Source organism: Homalodisca vitripennis, chromosome X, assembly GCF_021130785.1.
Source record: "Homalodisca vitripennis isolate AUS2020 chromosome X, UT_GWSS_2.1, whole genome shotgun sequence".
Classification (NCBI taxonomy): Eukaryota; Metazoa; Arthropoda; class Insecta; order Hemiptera; family Cicadellidae; genus Homalodisca; species Homalodisca vitripennis.
The window spans coordinates 91,377,560-91,405,091 of NC_060215.1; the positions used below are offsets into that span (position 1 = coordinate 91,377,560).

At 29.5% G+C, this 27,532-nt stretch overlaps 2 protein-coding genes across 10 annotated transcripts in view; one reads left to right on the forward strand and one right to left on the reverse strand.

Annotated features, from left to right (window-relative positions):
• The window catches only part of LOC124369361 (forkhead box protein P1-like), a 106,697-nt gene extending 90,040 nt beyond the window's left edge, over window positions 1-16,657 (forward strand). For 4 of the 5 annotated variants that reach the window (XM_046827339.1, XM_046827343.1, XM_046827340.1 and 1 more), the window contains 4 exons: window positions 60-135; window positions 3,087-3,158; window positions 8,988-9,088; window positions 9,706-16,657. In XM_046827339.1, the coding sequence (XP_046683295.1) occupies window positions 60-135; window positions 3,087-3,158; window positions 8,988-9,088; window positions 9,706-9,910 (454 nt within the window). In that variant the 3' untranslated portion in view covers window positions 9,911-16,657. The remainder of the gene's footprint in view (window positions 1-59; window positions 136-3,086; window positions 3,159-8,987; window positions 9,089-9,705) is intronic. The other variant, XM_046827344.1, reaches the window with a different exon arrangement.
• LOC124369363 overlaps window positions 8,910-27,532 on the reverse strand; it is a 54,931-nt gene continuing 36,308 nt past the window's right edge. For 3 of the 5 annotated variants that reach the window (XM_046827354.1, XM_046827353.1, XM_046827349.1), the window contains 2 exons: window positions 23,383-23,593; window positions 15,831-16,427 (listed from right to left, as the gene is read on the reverse strand). In XM_046827354.1, coding sequence (XP_046683310.1) covers window positions 23,388-23,593 — 206 coding nt within the window. In that variant the 3' untranslated portion in view covers window positions 15,831-16,427; window positions 23,383-23,387. Of the gene's footprint in view, window positions 9,075-15,830; window positions 16,428-23,382; window positions 23,594-27,532 lie in introns of those variants that run through there. The other 2 variants (XM_046827351.1, XM_046827350.1) reach the window with 2 other exon arrangements.

Genomic DNA, 27,532 nt, shown 5'->3' on the forward strand with positions numbered 1-27,532 from the left:
ATGTATGGTACTTGTACCGGTACAGGAACAATAAACTCATTGTAGATTTGTTATAACAGGGACAGTCAAGCTGAGGAGAACCTCACAATGAAAAGCCCCAGACTTTATGGAGACTCTACCAATGCTAATATGCAGGTAAACTAACACTTGTATAATTTCCACACCTATCAAGGATTGGATATATTATAATTTTGTTGTTTTTAAAAATTACTTATTTTTACAAGCATGTTTAAAAATTAAACTTAGTTTTAAAATTCAAATTTCTAGTGTGGAATTTAAGATATTGAAGATATTTTACAGTTGCTGTAGCATTTATTTAGAGATGTGTGGTGTGTAATGGGCTATTTCACTTGTTTGTATATTAGTAAAGATTGGTGTGTAATTGATCACCAATATAAAATTGTTCTCAGTGTAATGTTGCTATCTCAGGACCTATTTGTTAAATTGAAAGGTATCAAAGAATGAACACAAGAAGTTTATTTAAAAATCACATAAATATTAATTGTTGTTTACATGAATTAATTTAGAACATTTTAAAAAGAATGTTGTCCTAGTAACTGGATGCGAATTTAGTTAATATTGTCAACACGCATGGTGCGAGAAAATCAAGTTTTTAATTATAATCAGAATTTGGAATTCTTTAGAAATGGTTTACTGCAATCACCTCAGCATAATTAATATTTCTCTATTCATGGCCCCCTCCAAGATTTAGAAAAAAGATGTTTTTATAGAAAATATGAATCCCACTCATACGTTAAAAATTAAATTAACTTAACTTAAAGAAATAAACTTGAAGTATGAATATATTTCTTTCTATATTTTTTTCGTATTGAAATTTGAAATCTCCTGTTACACTAAATATAAGAAACAGGAGTTTTTTGGCTTTTGGTTGTAAACTAAAAATACCAAGATGGCCTCTCCCAACAATCTGTACTGGATCTATCCTTGGAATGCAAAGAGTTCAAGATCCCGATTGAGTCTGAAACTAATTGATTCTCACAAAGGAATAATGTTTCAACGTACACCACTGCCAGAAGTTGGAAGTGTTACGTTTAAATTTTATAATTTTTAATAATGAATGTTCTGTAATGATGAAAATCACTGTATTGTATTTAAAATGTTATTTAATTAACAATTAATTCTATTTTAACTTATAGTGCTTTTTAATTAAAAGTTTTTTATCAAAACAGATGCTTAAATTAGATGCTAATTTTAGCTTCTGGAGCCTTTCATATTGTAAGTTTTTCTGTTTTCAAACTGCAGAATAATAAATAGTTATACCTTTAAACATTATATCCATTCCACCTAATATATTATTAAGAAAGAGATATTTTTTTATTTTAATTGTTTCCATGGAAATAAGGTAAATACAAAGGATTGTTAAAATTATAATATGTCAAAAATTTCAATTTTCTGATACTTTTAATCTTTGTTGTATTTTTCTTATTCAAATGATAAATTCAAATGCTAAATTCATTGTAATACGTAGTGGAACACTAATGCACTGGGAGTAACATTATGAGGAATAGAAGAGTTATAATCGCTTTAGAAAATTCATTAAGTTTACCTCATTTCTAAACAAACAAAAAATATAAATTGATATAAATTGTCTTTTTCTTATTAATATGTATTTTAATATATTAATAAAACAGAGGATTTTAATTTTAATTGTTTTGCATAGAAAAATTGTTATCATAATCAATGTCAAAATATCTTTATTTATTTTATACAAGTGCGTACAGTATTAAATAGTGTCAATTACAGCTAATTTACTTTAATAATCAAATTAAAGTAGGTTTAATTGCATTGGCATTGTATAAAAACATTGATCTTGAAATTAATAAAACATTTTTAATTCAAAATTCTTTATTTCAAACTTGAGTTTAAACTCTTTGAAGTTTTCAACACTTATTATTTTTAGAACTGATTTCAGAAATGTTATTCCAGCATGAGACATTTTTTTGTTAAATACTCTAAATTGTGCTTAGGAAAAACTTATTCCTCTTATACCTAGTGTTTTATGAATAGTTTTCAACATGAGTTTTAAAACTATGTTTATGAGTTCTGACATTCATGACACATTCTAATATATAAAGACTATGTAATTTTAAAATGTTCAGTTAATTATTATTATTTTCAATTGACTCTTCCTTCTTAATTTTTAACATTATTCACATTGTTTTCTTTTTTTGCAATAAGAATTTTATTAAGTTTTGGTTTGTAGATGCTCCACCCACAACCATTCCGCATGCTAAATGGGATTGAACTTGGGCATGAAATACTACTTTTAGAAATGGTAAACTGCATAGACATGATAGCCTTTTAATAGCATAAATTCAACAAACAAGATTAATTTGGTTAAAGATTGATGTGTTAATTCATTGGCTTTATATCTCCATTTTATTTTTTAACAATACATATTACAATGCTAAATTTATTGCAATGTGTAGTAGAGCATAATGCAACTGGGAACAATGTTACGAGGATTAGAAGAGTTATGATCATAATATAATTACTTTGAGTAATCCATTACATTTACCTCATTTCTATTCAAACAATTAAATGATTATTTTTTTCTTATTAATACACATTTTATATATTACTAAAAAAGAAAATTTTTATTTTAATTGTTTGCATAAAAATAAGTTTAACACAATCAAAGTCAAAATGTCTTGATTTATTTTATATATGTGAATATAATAGTGTTAACAAAAACTAATTTACTTTAATACTAATAAGTAATGTAGGTTACATAACATTGACATTGTGTAAAATATTTGAAATTAATAAAAACACATTTTTAATTCAATATTCTTTAAACATCAGTTTAAACTATTTGACATCTTCAACACTTGTTATTATTTTAAAACTGATTTAAGAAATTTATTCCAGCATCAAAGATTTTGTTTTGTTAAATAATCTAAATTGTGCTTAGGGAAAACTTATTCCTTCTTATTCATAGTGTTATAAGAATTGTTTTTACAATGACTTTTAAAACTACATTATTTATGAGTTCTGACATACCTGACACATTATTAATAATGCTTTTTATGCAATAGGTTTTTTATTTAAATTTTGGTTTGTAGATGCTTCACCCACACCTATTCCGCATGCTATATGGGATTGAACTTGGGCAAGGAATACCACCTTTAGAAATGGTAAACTGCATAAATATGACAGCCTTTTAATAGCATAAATTCGACAAACCATATGAATTGTGGTAAAGACTGATGTGTTAATTCGCTGGCCATTCATCTTCATTTGAATTTTTCTTATTTAACAATACATATTAAAATTCTAAATTTATTAATGTCTAGTAGAGCATAATGCAACTGGGAACAATGTTGCAAGTATTAGAAGGGTTATGATCGTAATGTAATTACTTAAAAAAAAACCCTATTTCTATGCAAACAGTTAAAGTAAAAATAATATTTTTCTTATTAACATGTGTTTTAATATATTACCAAAAAGAGAACTTTTATTTTTATTGTTTGCATAGAAATAAGTTAACGTAATCAAAGCTAAAATATCTTTATTTATTTGATATATGTGAGTACAATAAAAAGTGACAACTAAAACTAATTTACTTTAATAGTTAAAGTACCTAATGTAGGTTTCAAACATTGACATTGTATACAATTTTTGAAATTGATAAAACACATTTTTAATTCAATATTCTTTAAACTTCAGATTAAACTATTTGACGTCTTCAACACTTGTTATTATTTTTAGGACTGATCTCAGAACTTTTATTCCAGCATAAGAAATTTGCTTTGTTAAATATTCTAAATTGTGCTCAGGAACCTATTCCTTCTTATTCCAAGTGCTGTAATAATAGTGTTCACGATGACTTTTAAATTACATTTATGAGTCTCGACATACATTAAATATTCTAAAATATAAAGACTATACCATGTTAAAATATGTAATTCAGTACAATTATTCTTAATTGACTCTTTCTTCTTAATTTTTAACATTATTCATAGTGTTTTCTCTTTTTATTTGACAATAAGAATTTTATTTAAATTTTGGTTTGTAGATGCTCAATCCATACCTATTCCGCATGATTTATGGGATTGAACTTGGGCATGGAATACCACCTTTAGAAATGGTAATCTGTATAAATATGACAGTCTTTTAATAGCACGATTCAACAAACAAAATTAATTTTGTTAAAGATTTATTTGTTAATTCACTGACCATTTTATCTTCATTTTAATTTTTCTTATTTAACAATACATATTAAAATGATAAATGTACTGCAATGTGTAGTAGAGCATAATGCAACTGGGAACAATGTTATGAGGATTAAAAGGGCTATGAGCATATTATAATATCTCGTAAAATGACTTTACTGGGATATATTGAGTGAAGATTTGTTTGGCAACCAGTGCATTAGCAATCAATCTTATGTATTCACTTCTTCTGCAAAAACTACTCTTAAATTATATATATATATATATATGAGTTTAGTTCAATTTTTAATTTTAGAGTAGTTTTTGCTGAAGAAGTTTTTGTTCTATATATATATATATATATATATATATATATATATATATATATATATATATATATATATATATATATATATATATATATATATATAGAGAGAGAGAGAGAGAGAGAGAGAGAGAGAGAGAGAACAAAAACGTATTCTAATTATATAGTCTTGTTCTAAAATAACAAGTTTCAAAAGACTGTATGACAAGAAATGATTTTCTCTGAACATGGTGAAGAAATAAAAAGGAACTAATACCAATTCATGTCATGTTTATGGTCTCTCTCTTTCTTGTTGGAGCCTTTTGTAATTGAAATAAACATTCGCCCAAAGAATAAGACAAAACAACAACATGCGCTTTTGCCATAACAGTAACTGTTACTTTCTCTTAATCCATAGTGTTGGTACAAGATACTTGGAGTTAAGTGACACATTGATCCTTGTGTGTATATATATTTATGACTTGCACCCCTCCAGGGCAGCCATCATCATGACTCAGAACTCTTAGAAAAGGCATAAACAACAGCTTCCTATTGACTTACCCAATAACTTTACGAGTCTATTTCTGGAATGTAAATACTAGGTATCTTAAAGTTTTCATCACTTGACAGTCTCCAAAAAATTACTCAATATCACAAAATTATATCAAAAATCATTAAGTGTTTAGAAAACTATGCAATAGAGAAATATAGAATCAAAACTTTAATGTGCCTAATTATTTTATAGATTCATTCAATGGAGAGTTGATTTTAAAGTTAAATAAACATATATTAATTGTTTATTGGAAATACTTTAGCTAAAATATTATGTAGCGATCCCTTAAAATCTTGTGTGATTAAATTTGTTATACTGTGTAATTATTACAACTATTACTTACAATATATTACAGTAATTACACAAAATTAATAGGTAAAATAGTATATTATTTCAATAAATGTTAAAAAGTAAATTTTATTAGTTCACTATTGTTAAGAAATATTGGAGACGTGCCACTATTTGTTAGATTTTATATTGAAGTACAGCTTATACAACATACATTATATCTTTAAACACTTAGGTAACAAAGTATTTTCAGAATCTGAATCATCTGTATTAATATAGTAATCATCAGGATTACAAACAGTGTAAACATTTAATTTTTTTAGTGGATTCTGGTCAGTTCTCTGAAGTTCCTGGGAGAAATTCTTCAAGAGGGTTTTTAGTGTTTTCAGTGCTTTTAGTACCTTTTAGTAACCTTCTCTTGAGTTGCAGTTCTTGTGGTAGTATGTTGTGAAATATTCTGCCAATGTAGGATGGTTTAGATTCATATAGCTTCAGATGGTGTACAGAAGGTTTTATAATTCACCATTTCTGGTATCGTAATAGTGATTATTCCTGTGTCTTAGCAGATCTTCTCCAGCAGCATACATTGAAATTTCTAACATGTATAGAGTAACTACTGTCATAATTTAAGATTTGAAAGCGTCTCTGCAACTTTCCAGGTGATGTAGATATGACCTGATAGGACTCTTGATAGATTTTTTCATGATGATCAGAATCCTTTCTAGATTTGTTGCTATTGTACCGCCCCATACAGCATCTTAGGTGGGTTTCAAAAAAAAAGGAATAGGCCAATCTAGCTGTAATAGTGCTGCAGAGGGATACAATTGTTTTATCAAAAATAGACTAGTATTCCATTTTTTTATTTGTGTATTATCTAGATCATATTATCATCAATAATCAAGTGCAAGAACTTAACATGTGGCTTCATTTGTACATCAGCAATTGAACTTCCTATTCTCATCTCCCAAATGATATCTAACTGATTATAGTTGTGTCTGTAACACACCATTGTTTAGGGCAACATAGGATGATACTACTAAGTCGTCTGATGATTGTCTGTTCAGTATCAGAGTTGTAACATCGGCATACATTATGGGGGTGCAGAATTCAACCCGGTAATAAGATGTCATTAACAAATAAAATGAAGAATGCTGGTCCTGGCACCAATCCTTAGGGCATTCCTTTTGAACTTGGATCATATTTCTTCAGTGATACCTTTGTGGGCATGCTTCAGCTCTACTAGTTTTTTTTTTTTTTTTTTTTTTAATTCTCCAGATACCTTTCAAACCATTTCCTCACAATTTTATATAGCATATATAGTATGTAACAATTTGTGAAGCAAAAGTTTGTGATTCAAGCAGTCAAAAGATCTACTTAGATCAACCATTACATCCAACTAAATTCAGTAAGAGAGCATTTGAAAGATGAGCTTAGGAAGTTCAAATTCTGGTGTATAAATGAAGCCATATGTTAATTTCCTTCACCTAACTATAGACAACATTATTCTAAATTATCAATAATGGTTTCAGTGAACTCATTTATAATTTTCATGTGGCATTGATCATCTTCTCATATTCACTTTCACTCCAAGATTGGGACATTTTCCGTATAGAATATCAATTTATTGGTAATAAAAATTATAAAATACATATCAATACAGTTTCTAACTTCTAAAAAATGTTTTTATGAAATAACCATTTCAATTTCCATTATCTTCATCTCATTAAGAAGACGTTAACTGGTAGAGAAGTTCTGTTGAGGTTAAGCGTTAGAGAGGACTTTATTGTCATAACTTTGCCTTTAGTAAAGTTATTTTTCATTTAATTTCATTTCAATACATATAGTTTATATTATTTAGAACAACTACTATCATTTTCCTGACTTTGAATAAAATTTAATCTAAATCACATTCAATTGGATAAACTTTATAGTCAATTTAGAATGAGGTGAAGAGTTTTCATAGAAGCAAACTGAGGAGCACATGCATAATTTGTATAAGAGTTCAAAATGTTTACTGATTAAACAGATAACCATAAAGTTTGATTATATGTGTACACTTAAATTTTTGTTTACATGGTTATTTCTTGATTAAATTAAATTAAATTAACGATTTGGGACCGAAACAGTATTACAACTGTAAAACTGTCATTCTTTAATGTTTGCTAATGCACTTCCCTAAAGTGTTCATCACAACAACAGAGATCATTCTGGCAAGGGAATATTAATTTAGACATCCTCAATTCTACAGCATTCTTTGTACAAAACTGTATGTTCTGTACGATAATGGATATTCATAAGAAAATGGGAGAGCAGTAAACAACTTTTATTATTATATCTTAGCAGTTATCTCTGTTTCTCCTCAGTACAGAGGGATGTGTCTGCTTATAGTCCTAATGAGAGTACAGAGAACCACTGTAGCCATGGTATAATTTGCTTAAATAGTTTGAAAAACTGAAATGCTTGTACATATGAATACCAACTGATTATACATCTGATAACCATCGACTAATAAACTTCAAAGTAAATAAAACTACACAGAGGAAAATATAGGCTGTGGCATTGTGACTTTTTAATACTGTTATTTGGTATTTGCTGCCCTTATTTGGTTACTCGTCATTTAGAGCACATTCAGCAAAGATTACACAGTCCTGTGTGAATTGGCATTGTCTTATAACCACTACCTTAACCCTTCAACAGGTTACTTTTCATGGGTCCACTACTCCCAGCTAAAGTTACTCAGTATACAGTCATTCACATTGTGAATCGACCACTCAGTTATTGTGATTTTCCATTATTACCCTTCTTTTATAACTGTTTACATTACATCAAGTATAATAAATGTTCATAATTTTGCCAGGCTTAAAAAGTCACCCAACAACAATACTTGTGGCAAACTGTTTTACATTTATTATACGCTAAAAAAATATTTAAACTCGTAATATATTATTTATTCATAAAAACATTAATATTTTAACACTGTAATGAATATAGTGTAAAACCTAAACCTCTCTAACTGCAGCGAACAACGCATTCTATAATATTGAAACAATCATCGGATATAAATCATATACTTCATTAAAAAGCCAATTGAATAAATCAAAACAACGTAGTAATGATAAAAGAATACAATGATTTTTCTTCTATCTTTGTGTAACACAAATAACAGCTTAAAAGAAATCCGACTGCCACTGATAGATTGCAATGGAATACTCTACACAAAAACGTGGCACTCACATGTAACCGCAGCAGTGCAGTGAGTTTTCAGACTAAGCCAGACACGTGTAAACAATTTAAAGGGATAAGTATTAAATTGATGTCTGCAATTATCTATTATGTGAAATGCCAACCATGGCAAATGTTTATTTTTTACTGAACCCTCTCCCACCATAGTGTTTAAACCCGTTCCCAATTCGACATTTCAGGATATTTCCCTGTTTAACGTGTTACTAACTGACCATAGGAGCAGGTTAGTAGCTGTTACATTTGTACAACACAAATTTTTACAAATGTTCCATAAAATTATTAACTCTCTGGTCACTGTTGAGTAAAACATGTTTGGACATTGGAATGGAATTAACAAACAATTCAATTCATATTTTAAACTCTTTACTGTGGAATGGTAAAATAATGACAGGATTTCAGTTTAATTATAACTTGTGTTTGCCAGGTGCCAATGAACGAGAATGCATTCACAGGGTATGTGAGCAGCTCACCGCCTCCTCTCAGGTCAGACAGGGATACTCATTCACCTCTACTGAAAAAACAGAGGTAAGTTTACTGTTCCCTTGCCTTAAGTGATAAGTATTACATGGAAGAGTAAAAGAATTTGAGTAAGAGCTTAAATTAGTAACTATGTGTACAGTACATGGTTGAGTAATATTTACCCAAGATTTTAGTTCTGAAGTATTGTCTGTTTTCTGAGAATTGTTCAATCTTTTTAATGCTTACAAACAACTTTATTGGTATTTGTATTATCATTTTACAATTATATCTGGTGAATGGATGAAAAAATAATCAAAGCATTACATGTCTGTACATTCAAGCCAATTTTCTAATAAAGAATAGGTCTTTCTACTTTACACAACACAGAAAAGTTCAAGACTCAGGACAGTCAAGCTCGCCACTACATCTTGATTTCTATAAATGGACTTATTTAGGAATAGATACAGAGAACGTATCTAATCAGATAATAAGCTTTACTATACAGAGTCCAAATATTAGTGGACTAGTGGATATTATTGGATTGAATCTAACTAAGTTGATTTTGAATTAGGTGTTGTATTTTGGTGGTTTTTTAGTGTTAATTGATAAATAATATCACCTCACTTTAGACAATATTTAATGGGCTAATAACATTTTAGAACCATTCATGACCTGACTTGTAGGCTACAAGAGGATGAACTGATGAGAATAAAGCAAGAGAATGGGACACATGTATATGGAGCACACCACCTGTCAGCAGAGCTGGAGGGCCCGGAGTCCACTTCAGCAGATGAAGAGGTAGCACAGGACCTGTCTATGTCACAAGAGGACCCGCCAGCACCTCCTTGCACTTCTGGTTCTGGCTCTGCTTATGCCAGTGAATCATAACACTTTGTATAGAACCAATCGTTATAGACTGATTATTTTGTTTTCCAAATGTTATTTTACCTACAAAAAGCTTTACTGGTACAAAGACAAAAGATTGTGTGGAATAAGCATCGCTGTATACTTTTCTTCAGTTAATGTTTTATTTTGAGTAATCAGGTATAGGATTTACTATGGACAAGCCAAAGTTCTTCTTTGATCAAAACATACTTTCATACACATATATGTCTTGCTGCATGACATATTTTTTTTTAATTTTGTTAATTTTTAAAATATGATTGTTGATAAGGAAAAATTATTGAGAGTGAAATAAATATAAAATAGAGGAATATTGAGCTGGAAAGGTTTTGTTTGTGATACTGAACAATTAATATGTGCCATCTTGATCATTACTGTCATTTAAGTCAATGTCCTCACTTTATAATATAATTATTCAAAATTTGTTTGACCTTTATTTAAACTTTACCTCCAATTTACTCAATTAATCCACTCATACCAAAATTTTAACTTATTATTCTACTTTATACATGATATGATCAATGCAACCACTTTGGCTTTACCATAGCTAAAAAAAAACAATAACTGTAGACCAACTTGTTGGCACAGCAAATCAGAATTTGTGAATTGTTTAATCAGCCTCTAATACATTTCAGTTTCTGCGACTGTGACAATCAATTAAGCAAAGTAAATACAAAACAAACTGAATTATTTTAAAAAGTGTTGATTTATTTGAAGTATGATAGTAATTCTTTGGAGGAGAACTCTGTTTAAATAAAATAAGATATAATTCTGTCGTTGTTTTAAGTAGTTATACATTTATTTTTTTATCACAAAATAATTATAGTATTTTAGAAAGGAAGGAATATGAGATTTACCATGAATGATATTTTTAAATGATACATCGTTCTGTCTTTTAATGACTTCTCATAATAAAACAATACAATCTGATCAAAGGTAATAGGGAATGAGGTAAAAGAAATTAATTAATGCCATTGGAGAGCCACTGACTATAAAATCTGTGTTAGAGATAGCACAGATCAAATCCTGTTTTGATCAGAGCATGTTTCGTTGAGTACTGTCCATACTGTACTGTACTGACCCCTTTCCTTGTTTGGTTTGGTTTGGTGAGAAAACCTCATTCCATTTTTTTCAAAATAATATGTAACAGAAATAAAAAAAAATATTAATAAATAAATATAAAATTAAGTTGCATACATTTTTACACCTTTTTATATTAAAACTCTTATGGCCCTTAATTTTTGTTTGTATGGAAAAATTTAAAGTTTAAATAGAGTTCTTCTTTTATCTAAAATATAACACAACCTATAGTTCAGGCCTGTTGCGAAGTATTAATAAACTTTTGAGTTATTATTATTATGTTAAGTAAGATAAATTTATTATTAAGATGTTTACTTAAAGAATAAGTTGTTTATTTTATTATTCATCTATATTTTATTAATCTGGGTTAGTTTTAATTTTTTGGGTTAGATTTATATTTTATTCTTGTATGTTTAATGTTAACTGAACATTATTCTATTATGTTTCTAAATATTTACTAATAATGAAAGTATATTGATAAGATACTATATAGTTATTCCAAAACAATATTCTGTTCATATTTGATGCAAGAGTTCAACACCACTGTGCTCTATGGCTTAACAAATTTGTTTTTATCTCAATTATATCTCATTTATTTGTACAGAACAATATTTCTTTTCTAAGTATTTTAAACTTTACTTAAATTTCATTGAAGATGTTAATAATATTTTTAGACAATTTTTCTACTTCAGTTTAAATGTTAATACTACCATTTTGAAATTACTAAAAAAAGCTTAGTCCTAAGTAAAGGATAAGAAGGATTGTATTACATATCTTATAAGAATAGTATTGGAAGTGGTGAAATAATGTGGTATTGAAAGGCATTTAAAACTTTGGAGATATTTTTGTGTTACAAAATTTCATAGGGTCTCTGGTGTATTTAAAATTATTTAATAATTATAACACAATTAAAATATCTATCCTACAGTAAAAAACAATAAAAGTGTTTTTTAAATTCGTTATAAATCAGTTAATTCTAATTAGTATTTTAAGATTATTTTCATAAACTTCACAAAGGAAAAGCTGGAAACCAAAAGTCCGGTAATTTTAATATGAACACTTTTTTGATTAATTACTTTATAATATGTATCCAAAGTGTCAATGCATTCTACACAAAAATGTAATAGTAATACATCTTAATACAAAATTTGATTACATAGCAGTAAAAAGGATGTGCAATTATCTCCAAATAGTATTCCATCATAGTTTCATTCCTGTATGACCACAGTTTCAATTTTCAAACATAATTTTAAAGTCGTACATTTAAGATTAATAAAATTATACAACAAGCAATGTTCATGAACAGGTTGTTCCTGCCAACAAAATATCACCAATTTATTTTTAAGTATTTTGTGAAATTATTGAGCGTTTTTTTGAATTTTAGAGTTAAGTTGTATCATTGACACTGAGGTCTTCCATTGGACCAAAAATATAATAATGGCATAATTCTACTTGAAAGTAATCCTACACTCCGTAGTATTAATACAGTTCTGGTGTCAAAAACTGCAATAAATATCATAAAAATAATTAAATATTAAAAAATATGTAAAGTACAATATCTTGTACTTTCAAAAATATAACCATGACTATTCTATATTCAACATAAGTAAATGTCAGTAAGATACTTTTTGTTTAGTGCTATTTCAATTATTGGTTAGATTGATAAGTGACTACCTGAGTATTAAGAAACTTACCTGAAATATGATGTGCCAAATATAATGAGACGCCCATTGTCAAAGTTAATTATTTAGGTATGTAGTTATTAGACATTTTCTCATTGTTTTCAAGTAGGAAATTTTAAGGCAGAAACAATTTAACCAACAAAAATTACATTAACATGAAGACATTTATGTGTGAATGTAAGAGAAGAAAACAAAATTTCTTGAATAAGTGTTAAACTACAATGAACACATTTACAAATATAACTGTTAATATTAGATTTATGTGTGGTAACTTTCAGCATTATTAGATACTTATTTTTTAATGCAAAATTTACTAAAGAATAAATCAACTTGGTGGAAATTACAAGTCTTTTAATGATATTAAATTGTTTTAACTAATCCCAAGAACAAGTCATTCACAATCTGCAAAGAAACGCAGTATTGTTGTATGCAACTGTTACAAAAAGCAAACTGTAGAACACAATATAAAACATAGATGTAACTTTAAAATTTTGATTCAATAACAATTGTTAGCCATTAAAATTGTTTAACCCCTGTGTGTAAATAAACCAACAGGATAGTTTAACATAAGTTTGCAGATACAAAAATAAAAATGTATTAGGTCCTTATAAAACTAATTTACATTATATATATATATATATATATATATATATATATATATATATATATATCATTGGTATCATTGGTTATTATCTTTAAATAAATAAATCAGCAAAAGCTAAATAATAACATAAAATTGTAAAGAAAATAACTTGTTTAACAAGAAGAAAATAGTACTTAGGTTCCTGATTGATTTATGAGTAACGATTGATACTAAAATAGATTAGCTTATATATGTATTCCACTAGTAGAAATAAAACATCAATTGAAGAGTTAAAAATTATCGAGTGATATAAAACAAATCAGAAATTATTGGTGGAATTCCCCATCAATATCATGTTTATGATACATATGATGATTAGTAATAATAATTAATATATACGTACACATTACTGTTTCAGTATTTTGGAAAAACTTATTAAAATAAACCTGATTTTGAGGCATTTCACTCTAAGACCTGCTAGATAGCAATGAGGTGTTTAAGAGAAAGCTATGCCTGGCTTAAGTAACATTGATATTTACTTAATTATTTTTTATATAATTGTTAGTTTCAAATTTTAACTCAAATAGTTTATGATCTTTTAAGAAAAGTCTACCTGAAAACATTTTAGCCTTACCGTTAAGACCTGAAATATTTTTCAAGTACACAAATCCTTTACTGAACATATAATCATTTTTTTACCTGATTACAGTTTTAAACACATACAATAAAAGATTTGTAGATGTTTGTAAGTATTTGCATGACAACCAGCCCTGAAAGTAGCTCCGTTACAAAACAATCATAATTACAGTCTTTTTGTAATGTTTATATACGTACATATGCCTTTCCTATGACAGAATCTCAATTCATAAAACACATATCTCAGTCTTAGAGTAGCTCTACACTAGTTTAGTTACTGATTTACGTCTAAGTGAAAAATGAGATATTTGATGACTTTGTATGCCAACAGATTATTTAATTATTTTTGACAGACACATGCATTGCTTTTATCGATATTTGTAAAAATACCCAAATAAAATCTAACAAAATCACAAATATTTCAAAAATTCTGACTTTGAGTATTATACTTAATTTTTATGACCTTGAAATTGAATAAATATTTCAACAAATTTACCACTTAAACATATTTTAATGTACTCAGATAATGTAAAGCTAGTATTGGAATAAGATTAAGGCCAGGTCCTTGCAAGATTGTTGATAGCTCTACTGATCACTCAACTCAAAAGTATTCTCACTAAATTTTACCTAAAACTTTAAGTTCTAGTCTGCTTGAATTTAGACAGGCTACATTTTTTCATTCAAACTGAACTTCAATTAGCAGTTTTTATGGCTACGCTCATATATATGGAACACACAACAATTTTGTTGAACTAAGAAGAATTAAAAATTATTGTTTTTAGCCTGAAATTGCCTTTAGTTGCTATTGGATGTTGTGTTGTGTTTCATTATATTCTATGTGTAATTTTTCAAAAGAAATTGGTTATGTGTGTCACAATTCACTTTACTTGACGAAAACAAAAACTCATTTTTCACTCAAGCGAGAAGTACTTGTTTTGTATCACCAACAAATGGAGATAGATTGATTAGTGATTAAATAATAGTGTGTATATTGTAAAAATATCCTCAGATGTAATATATTAATCTTGTTAAAGATGTATTACTTAATCTCACTTAATTTTTATTGAAAAGGCATTGTTACCATGTAAATATTAATTATTATTCTTGATTAAAGTGTATACATTCTTGTAATTTTATTTAATAATTTTTACAAGTTTCTTATTGTTGGAACAAGAACAAGATGTTGGATCATAATGACTTGTGACAAAAGGATTCATTACCGTACTTGTCAAAAGACTCTGGGAGGATATGTGACACAATTACAAATGTAATTACTTAAATTTCTTCAAATTAAGAGCTGTCATAATCAACTATAAATAAGATTTTGGTGAATGCGACATCTTGTTCTGATCCTGGTAGTAATAAACTTTGATACACATATAATTTATTTTTCCACACACTAAGTAATAAATATTCTAGTTTGAATTTAAAAACAATTTATTTCAATTCAAAATAATGTTATACGAATGTAAAATAAATTTAAATTGCTACTTAGTTTCTGAAGTGGTCTATTCTAAAACAAAGAATGTATCTTTAAATTGATATGAGCTCTCTCTTTCTAATCTAGAGAATGAAAGAGAAATAATGTTATATCTAAACTGTAGAACTATGTCATTTTGTAACATCATAATCAGTCTCCACTCTTTGTGATCTAACAGGACAAACCCTGCCTCTTGTGGCTTGGTTTCTATTTCAAACTGAAGGATTTATACTTATATAAATGCATAAACTCTGTAACTTAAACATGACTATAAAACAATTAAACAATTTACATTAAAAATACAATAAATTGAAATTTCACTAAAACCACAATTTTTCAAATGGCAGTCAAAAATTCTTGACAGTTATATTAAATAAAATTAAAAACTTTTCATTTTATACCAAAAATATAATTAAGAGTTTCAAGGATTTAAGACAACACAAATTCTCTCTTTTATTTATTTATTTTAAAGTATCACATTACATCATGTACATTACTGTTGACATTAATCAAGGTCTTTTAAAAAATTAACAAAGCTGTGTCCAATATTATTATGTAATTTTCACAAGTTCGTTTTGGCATTGTTTTTATTCAAATGTATGTGCTTTGAACCCAAGGTATTCTAAAATTAAGGACTCATTCGTCTACTTTAAGGTGAGCTGGTATTAAAACATTATCAGAGATATCTGTTTCGGACTTTCATTAGTATTTTCTTGCAATCAGACAGTCCTTTTTTCAATCAATAAATTTCTGCTCAATTAATTTATTTAGTTTTTACTAAAAGAATTTCTAAAATATTTATTGCTTAGCTTTAAGGGACTCGGTTTAATCTATTACTTTACAGTTTTATACAGAAAGCTAGACACAATGTCCAGATTTGACCATACATGTAAAATTGTTTGACAATGACGAATATGTACATGTATCGTACGTCAAGTTGTGAATATGTACATAAATTAACTGTTATCTGGTAATCCAGTCCTTCCAATCGTGTCTGTTCTGTCGGGAACGTGGGCCGTACATCGCACCAGTTCACCACATCTACCCCAGATCACATGGTCAGTAATGTTGTCAATGTACATAGCATATATTTAGAATAGATAAATAATAATTTTATAAGCAATGCTACAACCTTTCTTAAGATACTGTGATGTACAGTTCATTTGTATGATCGAGAATTTACAAGTTTTGTAAAAAATTCAAAGTATTTCCATGAATTCTTCTTTTGAACATGTGACTTGAAGCCACTTGAATAAACCAAATTAAAATTATTGAAAGTGTGTTGAATCATTCTAAGTTTTCCTTTTATTGACCCTTCTTTAGCTTTTATGCTTGCTTATCCTGTTCATACTATAAATCTATTACTGGGAAACAAAGGTAGCATAAATACAATGGTATTGTCAAGAAAGGATAACTGATATTTTTTTAATAAATGCCGAAACAAGGATAACATTTCAATAATTATTGTTACACATTAAACTGCTAAAAACAATTATCTGAGCAAATTGTTTGCAGTATTATGTAAACTACACACCCTTTGGAGAGGTTTTATCTCTCATCTATGAATAAAAAGTGTCAAACTCTATGAAATTCTTGACTGAGTATAAATTATACCAAGAGCATTCAGGCTTTGAGAGGATGGATGTACATTACAGAGAACTTCAAAAAGAATCTCATATTTCACCTTTAATTGCATTATAGTCAATTGAAGTGTTTTACAAAACAAAGAGGAAGAACTTGTGAAGCCAATACATAAATAATACAAAAATTCAACATATAGTTTGACAAATGTTTATTTTACAGCCATAACCACTACAAAAAACGCCATTAAAAATTATAACTTAACTGTATCCAAATTGTACTGAATGGAATTTAATGGACTTTCTTAATCCCAAAACTATAAAAAAGAATCTTTATTGTATTTGAGTTCTAATAATCTGTTTATTTTTACTTGGTTTTACTTTAAAATTGTTAGGCATAAGTTTAAATTTGTTTAGATGAAAAAACTTTCAATTACAATTATCTCAATTGTAATTAGTCATTCATAATTAACATCAAGTGGGAACACCAAGTAGAATCTATAAAAATATTTTATCTGAGGCATTCTTAATTCTTAATTTAACATTCTTAATTTTTTCAGAAATAGTTACAATGAAATATAAGGCCATAAACATGTATGTCACAATTGGATATCCAGTTTTGGATTACATAACCTCTAACGGCATCTGACTTAATATTATCAATGTTACAAAATTTCACCACTGACATAAGATTCCATGAGGAGAGGTGGTGGGCTATATCTCAGTTATGTCATCTTAAAGAACAGAACAGCCCAGCTCTTTTCCAGCCTCTCCAGTTGAAGTGGGCAGGAGGCCATATCCAGGCTAGCAACAGCCTTTAACACTAGGGGAGTTCCACCCACTCTAACAGTTATCCTCCACAGTACCCTAGACCTATCTAACATCTCTTCCACCCAAATATTTTGAAATTTGTGGTTAACGATGTGCCACTCCTAGTTGCCCAGAAAAGTGGCACATCGGTTTTTAAATAAGAGTACTGATAGAGAGAGTAGGATCAGACATCTTGCTTTGTGTTCGCTATGCCTACATTCACAGCTTGTTGTGTATTGGCATTTTTTTGCCAGGTCAGTTAGACCTCTTATGTGGAGTATCAGCTCAACCCACTATAGATTATTTTTTGTAAAATTAAGAGTTCTGTCATTGCCCTCTATGTATGTCTTATCTGATTTGTTACATATGAAAACAATAATTTATCTACTTTGCAGGACCACACGTCTGTACATGAGAATAACACTAAATTCAAGATTTATTAATACAAAGATGTAACCTAACTCTTATTAAAAATAGTTTATCTAGGATTAAAACATTTTCAACAGATTACCTCACAATCTCAAGTTCCTGTCTGTCAATAAGATAAAAAATGAAATTAATTGAATGCTACTGGATTTGTGTGTTTATAAAATGTTCAAGAGTTTTATGAAACTGACTTTACCAATTATTGATTGTTTTCAATTGTTAATGCTTGACACTTTTAAATGTAGCAATTGTAGGAAGGGTTGTTTCAATTTAAATGTTGAGTTTAGCTCCAGTTCACCTTCCTATTAGTGCAGTGACCGGAATCTGACACTGTCTTAAACTTGACTCCTGGAATTGTGTACTCAATTATTCACCTGATGAGATGGTGAGACTACTTCTTCACCTAGATTATGCTATATTGTTATTTTTGTAGTCTAGGTGTCTCTAATGTCAAAACGATGTGAAAAGTTCATTTTGAGCTTCTTTGTCAGCGACTTTTTTATCTCTTCAGAGAGACGGATTCCAGACGCTGCAATACCAGGAAGGAGAACTGGAGATAAACTCAACATTCACATTTTAAATGTGTAATACGAAATAAAGGAATCTGAATTTTACTTAAATACTGTACCCAGTGTACGTTCAACTGGAAAATATAAACTATCCAGAGGTGAACCCTCTTGGTGACCTCATATTGGAAAATTTGTCGCCTGGGTGCATCATTTGGTTGGATGTCATTTGGGATGTGTAGTCCCAAATTCTGTTTGAAAAAACTGTAATATTTGGAGATTCTACAGAACAAAATGGAGAAGCATTCAGCCTATATCCTGCATATACTTTAGAATTTGAATTAATATAAAATACCTTAGGAACAATATGATGACCAATAGCAATAATGAAAATAACTATAGTCAGATCTGAATTGGTACCGACTAACAGAGGAGTTCCCCAGGGCTCTGTCCTAGGGCCAATTCTGTTTGTGCTGTTTATCAATGATTTTCCAGAACATCTAGAGGAATACAGTAAGATGGTCATGTATGCGGACGACACTGTGCTGCTTACTGCAAACAGAAACGTAGATCAACTAGAAGTGAACACTTTTATTGCCTTCAATATGACACAAGAATACTGTATGAAAAATGACTTAGTTCTCAATGAAAGTAAGACCAAGCAAATGTCATTTGGGAATAAAAAGTCTACAGTATCTGAAATGCCCAATCTGACAGCAGCTGACAAAATCAAACATCTAGGTGTCATACTTGATGAAAATTTATCCTGGAATAATCAAGTGGACAATCTTTGCCTAAAACTCGGGTCAGCTCTCTATGCCATAAAACGAATCAAGGCAACTAGTACCCCTGAGGCAACAAGGACTGCATACTATGCATTGTTTGAAAGCCATTTACGCTATGGTATTACTGTCTGGGGTGGATCCACTATGGGCAATCTCAACCGCGTCCTGGGTATGCAGAAAAGGGCAATCAGAGTAATAGCAGGCTTAAATCCAAGACAAAGTTGTAGAGATGTTTTCAAGAACCTGAACATCCTGACGGTCACTTCCATCTACATCCTAGATACTGTCCTTTACTGTGTGACCAAAGAGCCCCCTAAACAAAGTGACGTGCATGAATACAACACCAGATATGCAGGAAACTATGTGCTGCCAGGTCACAGAACAGCCATGTATGAAAGGAAACCGTTGTATGCAGGAGTGAAGATGCTAAACAAGATACCAGACCACTTGAAAGCTGGAGGCCCTGTGCTGATGAAGAGGAAGCTACAGAGATGGCTGCTAGACAAGGCTTTCTACACCCTAAATGAATTCTTTACTTGGGGAGACCCCACATAACACTGAAGAAGCTTATCTATTATACTAATTTGACTTAAATTTGACGCTGTAACATTTCTTGAAGAAATTGTAATAAAGGATATTGTCTATTGTCTATTGTCTAAAACATGATGAAGCTATCTACTTATACATTGTGCAATGCGTGTACTTTGCCAAGCTCAAAAATAAACCCACTTCAATATGGATACCTGGATTCAATTCTCTCTTTTAACCAAATAGTTATAGTCACTGAGCTTTATATTTTTTTACTTTCCTCACTTCTTGATATCCACCATACTGTTCATTAAATATCACAATACTGCATATGAGAATGAAAAGTGTTTGTTCAGCATTGTGCACACATACTTGCCACCATTAGTTCACATTTATTAGCTAGCTCTTATGGTTATGTTTAGCTACCTCTGCTGGTGCGCAATCAAGTTTTTATTACAGTTTAAACATTTCTGTAACAATATAGATTCCTATAACCCATAAAGTTAGCAATATGTCTTTTGTTTATAGCTGTGACACTTTTTTCAAATCTTCGTAAAAACATGTATAAAATCAAATAAACTAAAACAAATCCCAGAGTGCCATGTATAATTTAAGACAAATTCAAGTGTAAAGAAAAAAATTCTTAACCAGCCCATTCTTGGCACTATCATTTTTTTTCTAATTTAAATACTTGTTTTGTTAAAACACTAAAAAATATAACAAAATAAAATATGTCAGTGATTTAACAAAAATGGTGATTATGTTGGAGTGGATTATGTAAAGAGGTTAAGGTTCAAGGTTTGTGATATATGTCTGAGCATTGATGTGCTAATTATTTTATCTACTTGCATTAAAAAATGTTTAATTTAGTAGTTCTTGTATTTATCATTTTTGTAAATCACAAATTGTATTATCTCATCACATATTGAATGTGCCATACAGTTTGTAAAAACCATAACTAAAAGGAAAAAAATGCAAATACATAAAATAATTCAATAGACTGAACATTCTCAATATTAATACTCTATATTTGTTGGTGAAATATGGCTTAAAATTCCTCTTGAAAATGCAAGTTTAATTCCCATCGTTAGTATGGTGTGATTGTTACATTGGAGAGTTTTTAATTTTACACAGTAAACTTTACAAGCCTTCCTTATATCAGGGATCCTGTGGTTGCTTTAACCACTTTGTTCAATAATTCATAATTTGCAGGGACCATTTTTTCACATTAAACTTTGAGATATTGTTGCTTAAAAATATGCAAAATAAAATAATATCATGTATCAACGAACAGTGATCCTCGGTACAAAAAAGCAGTTTTCTGAAGCACAAGGGAAGATAATTTTGGTACTAAATAAACTATTTTTTTTTAATAAGAACTAAATAAAAAGTATCATAGTACTCAATTCTATTCTGTATGACAAGAGTTCTCAGAGATTAGCACTTAAATTTAAAATGTGTCACTTAAAAATCAAATAACTAAGTCTTTTTAAGTTACTTTTTACATGTCGGACTTCTTTTATTTGTATATTCACTAAGATTTACTTATTTACCCTTTCAGTCACCGAGTCTTCTTGCAAGTAGTATCAGCCTCTGCTAAATTTTCCAGAAAATCAAGAATATTGCTTGAATTGTTTGAATTTTAAATGGTTTAGTAATTAAATATTTACACAAGAGCATAATAGTAATTGTAAGCTATATATGATCATTTACAATGCAGTTGATGAAAAAAGTTGAAATAAACTATACTCTCTTAAATAATACACTAGATATGTAATATGAATATTTGTTTAACAGCTTTAAAATACACTGCATATCAGATTTGGTTCCTTACGTATACATAATTTTTCAACCAAATCACTTTATTGTTATTAAAAGCCTTGCATAAATCCCTAACTAATATATATACAAGGTGTTTGAAAAGTCTGGGTACGGCTTAATATTTTACAAACCATAGCAGATAACATCTATAAACTTTGCACAGTGTCATATGGTATGTAAACTATTTTTCCTTGCTATTACCATGACATGCCAACCATGGGGGGACGGCCCACAGAGGAAAACATGGAAATCTTAAATTAAAGCATGGGTCGAGTGATACCTCATTTGAAAGAGCTCAGTTAGTAGAGTTGAATGCCGCAAACCGCATCACAAAAGGTTTATCCAATCAGAAATGGCGGGTTGTTTTAGGTACACATTGTGAAGTACATTATGCGCTGCCATTTCTAACTGGATCGTCGTATTCTGATGCGGTAGGTGGCGTTTCATTCTACAAACCGATGTCTTTTCACAGAATTTTTTTAATTAGCAAATTATGTCATAAATTTATAACATAATAAATAAAACTAAAATGAATTCGTCATCTTTATTTTTATGAATTAATTAAGTTCTACCATTGTTCATTGTTGGTGAAATAGTTAACTTACCACTTAATTTTTGAATTAAATTTTTTTGTTATTTTTTATAAATACTAATCAGTGAAACCATTGATTAGTAGAGTGAACCGCCGCCTACCGCATCAGAATACGACGATCCAGTCAGAATTGGCAGCACATAATGTACTTCACAATGTGTACCTAAAACAACCCGCCATTTCTGATTGGATAAACCTTTGGAGATGCGGTTTGTGGCATTCAACTCTACTAAATGAGCTCTTTCAAAGAGGTATCACTCGACCCATGCTTTAATTTAAGATTTCCATGTTTTCCTCTGTGGGCCGTCCCCCCATGGTTGGCATGTCATGGAAATAGCAAGGAAAAATAGTTTACATACCATATGACACTGTGCAAAGTTTATAGATGTTATCTGCTATGGTTTGTAAAATATTAAGCCGTACCCAGACTTTTCAAACACCTTGTATATATATTAGTTAGGGATTTATGCAAGGCTTTTAATAACAATAAAGTGATTTGGTTGAAAAATTATGTATACGTAAGGAACCAAATCTGATATGCAGTGTATTTTAAAGCTGTTAAACAAATATTCATATTACATATCTAGTGTATTATTTAAGAGAGTATAGTTTATTTCAACTTTTTTCATCAACTGCATTGTAAATGATCATATATAGCTTACAATTACTATTATGCTCTTGTGTAAATATTTAATTACTAAACCATTTAAAATTCAAACAATTCAAGCAATATTCTTGATTTTCTGGAAAATTTAGCAGAGGCTGATACTACTTGCAAGAAGACTCGGTGACTGAAAGGGTAAATAAGTAAATCTTAGTGAATATACAAATAAAAGAAGTCCGACATGTAAAAAGTAATTGTAAAAAGTTATAATAACATAATAAATTTGATATTTACATAGTAATTAACCTGACTACAGAGGTATATGGTTCCAATCTTATATTTACCTTGTTCATCGTAAAGAAACAGCTAACTGACTGTGGCCTGCGGGTCTTCTGCCACTGCGGTGAGCATACATCCACTCTACCACTCCCCACCCCTCCACACCATTCACTGTAAAGCGGGACAGGCTCTCTGTGATCCGAGCCTCCCAATCTAGTCCTAAGTATAAATCTGTTGTTTCCTCCACTTGTACTTTAACTTCGTAACACTTTTGTCCTACAAAAGTTCAGTAACTTTACACAAAAATATAATTATTATGTAAATTTTTTAATTAATTCACATTTTGCAGATACTTGTCTAAAATGATATGCTTTTTTTGTGTACAACTTGTGCATTACCAACTTTTCCACTACATTACGAAATGTATTTTGCTAGATAAATGTTGTTAGTTCAGTTAAGAGTCTTAACCTTAACTCCTTAACCCTCTGACTGATGATAATAAACTCCCAGAATGATACACTGATTTTTGTTTTTGCGCAGCATATTTTTTAAATATTTGTTAAAATGCATGCTAAATTCTAAGTAATAAGTGTTATACATCACTTTTATGTTAGAAACCAGAGAAAAATGTAAAATAATACAAATAAGCACTTAATAGAGTATTGTTTTTTTTATTTTTACATAAATTTAAAAATGAGTATTGTAAATTTTTGTTTCCTAAGTTTCACTCCATGTAACTTTCACTACCTTGAGATAGTATGATACTGTAAATGTACAAAATATACACACTTTTGTAGTGAACAAAAATATTATAACATACATACACTTATTCACAATACCAAATAGTTTTTTGATCAAAATGTATAGTCTGTACTAGTTCATGTATAAAATTTGAACAATGAGGATCGCCCATTTCACAACATAACAATCAATTATAAACAACTAGCCTACATAATAACATAGCAAGAGTAGCAACAAAGATCGTCAAGGCCGTGCAGCACGTCTCCAGCTGCATAGTCTGTCGGCTGTATGCCGTGCGGCATTTCGAGTATTATGAATATAAACTATATAAAATGAATTGGTATATATGAATAAAGAATTCAACTGGTGCAAGTTATATCTTTATAACTTAAAAGGTTTTCACGTAATAATAGTGTAATGTTGACCGACGGCTGTGCCGTCTTCTTCAGTTCACAAGCGGTATTGATAAACGTCTACGCCATCGGTCACCAGTTGGAGGATTATCGTTAACTATGAACCTTAATCTTAACCTAAAGACTCGAGCAGTTTTGCTTGAGTCTGTAACCAGCTCGTTACATACTAATTATTCTAAGGTTATTTGCACAAATTTAATGCATATAATCGGGTATATGATAACGGTGTGAGTACAAAGAAAATGGAATGATTTTTTTCTATGAATTCTTAAATTAAGAATCATAATCTTTACCAATAATCATATCATCGTAATAGTGATAACAATGAAAAAGGAGAAAACAAAAGAGTGTGGATGGTGGTATGTTGTCTCAGAAACAAAAGAACAGGAAGATTTTTGTACTCACTATGCAATAACTTATTGTTCCATTTGACAAGTACCTCTCTCTCTGAAATATCAGAATTTTTTGAGATATGAAATCATTAAAAGGTTTAGTACCTTTTTTTTAGACTGGCTTTCTTGCAACTCTTTCAGAAAAGATGCATGTACTCTACACCCAAATGTTTGACTTGACATAAAGACAAACTAACCATATTTTACCAAATTAAAACTTTCCACAACAAAACAGTACTAAAACCTTTTTAAAAGAGAAAATTTGCATAGTTAAATATTTAAACTTGTTAAATTTTATTAATATCTACAACTCCTACCTCAACTTTATTGGTTGAAAGAAGTTTTCTGCCCTTCATAGGATTCATACATAAGAGATTTACTCAACTAGAAGAGTGTTTAAGCAACCTTGTTAGAGAAGAAGAACTGTTAAAACACGTTCATGATGTAGTGCATCAGTGCTAAAGTAATGATGTCTTATATTACCACGCGAAGTTAGGACTAACAAACCCTCTCTAACACTTAACTTGGGGACCAATGGCTTAAAGATGACTTCCAAACCACCACAATACACGCCGACCTTATGTTAGTTATGACACTGGTCACGTAAACTTAAGAACAGACATTGTGGAGTGGTTCAGACAGTCAAAACAAAACATTACCACACAATTCGCTTTCATCCTAGCCTTTTTTCACAATGAAGTAACATAACATATCAGATTATATTAAACTTGGCAAGCATCGCTTTCTAATAGTACATAGTCACAAAAAACACTCAAATATTTCATTTAGGGAAAACTGTAAAGCAATTTTTATGTAACTGTTCAATAAAACTGAATGTATAATGTGGATTATTTTTATTAACCTTAAAATAGGCAAATCAAACCATACTAATAGTTTTTTGCAAGAAAAGTCTCCTTTTCTCTTCTCTGAAATATGAATTTTGTTGTGTTTTTTTTTGACTGAAAATGAATACTTAATGTATATTCTTACCAAAATATTTCTCGATTTAATATGTTTGTGTTAGGCCTAATTAAAAAAGTTAACTCCAACTTAATAAAAAACAAATTACTCCTAATTCAGAGATATTGTAAAATAAAAACATTACAAATTATATATTTGTCTGCTACCTGCAGACAGTGGTATTATTAGTGTGGTGTATATATATAAGTGTTGACTTGCTAGTGTAGATTCATTAATTTCACTTCAAATAAGACTTTTTGCCAGAACTGTTCTAAGTATCAGCATCTCACATTGATAGTTCTGACTTTGAAATGGTTGAACATGACAAAAACATTGCCCACACTAGCCCCAAAAGGAATTTCAAGAGAAACTTTCATATAACGCAAAGGTATTTATAAGTGGATTGTAATATGAGCTCAACTCATCAGAGATATCAATCCCTTCTTAGCAGAATTATAGGCAGACACTGAAGAAGCCTTCATATTAGCTCTCTGTTTGTCTTTCCAAAAGGCACAAGGATGTCAACCCATTCAAGTACATTCAAACCCTCATACTTTTTAGTGGTTTTTTTTTAAAAGACATTTTTCAGTTTGTTCTTGAGGTCTTTGAGCAAGGTCTGACATACATATATTTTATTATATCTAGCAAATGCTTCAGTGATGAAGCAAACAAATTATAGGCATAACATAATTTTTCTTCATCCAAAAAAATTACACATCAGGTACAACATTGTTTTTGTTTGTGCTCCACACCACCATTATCACACATAAGTAAAGGCTTTCAGTTTTGTAGTGTAACCACTAATAAACACAGCTTAAATATTTGAATATTACACGTTGCTTAAATACTTATTTGATTTGTCTGGAAAGTATGGTCTAAAAATTAGCCATTGCTGCCAAGGGAATCATAGTTTATCAATGACGATAGCTTCCCACTGAAATATGTTGTTCACCAGATTTTTTACTTTAACCACCGCAGGTTCTTCAAATTTTGTTGTTAAAAAAATTGCACAACAACAAATACACAAATTAACAATTAATAATTGCACAAATTTAAGTCAATTTCAAATCTGTCAGTTTCTCATTTAAAAAGAAATTATAAATCGCTTTATTAACCCTTAGCGAGCCACAAATAAATAACCAAAACTACTCCTAAGAGCCATACACCTTAAAAATAAAAAAATTCTCAAATACCAAAACCAATTTTTTTTAAATTCTTATAACATAAGAGGTAAGAAAAACGACAAAATATTTTTTTTCACTCAATTTACAGCCAAAAAATGGTAAAATCATAATTTCACTGAAAAAATTTAATTTTGACATTCTATGTGTTCATATATAAAATTAACAATAGTTGAACACAATTATTGTAATATTTTACAAAAACAAGCATATAGTAATTTTTATTAAGAGAAAATATAAAGAATATAGTAAAATGTTATATATACAAATTAAATAAAAACAATAAAACTACAAAAAATTTCAATTTTCCAAGTATAAAATAAAGAACACACTACATTTTACAATATTATAACATGAGAAAACTTATAAATGGTACTTATTGAAAATGAGCTACATATATGTGATCCTTAGGCGTAGGTTTGTTGTGTGTGGTACATCTCAAAAACACAGGTCAGGATGCAAGGCAGGCTTCGACGCGCACGTCTTGCGGACAATAAAGCCCTACATCACGATAATAATACATAAACT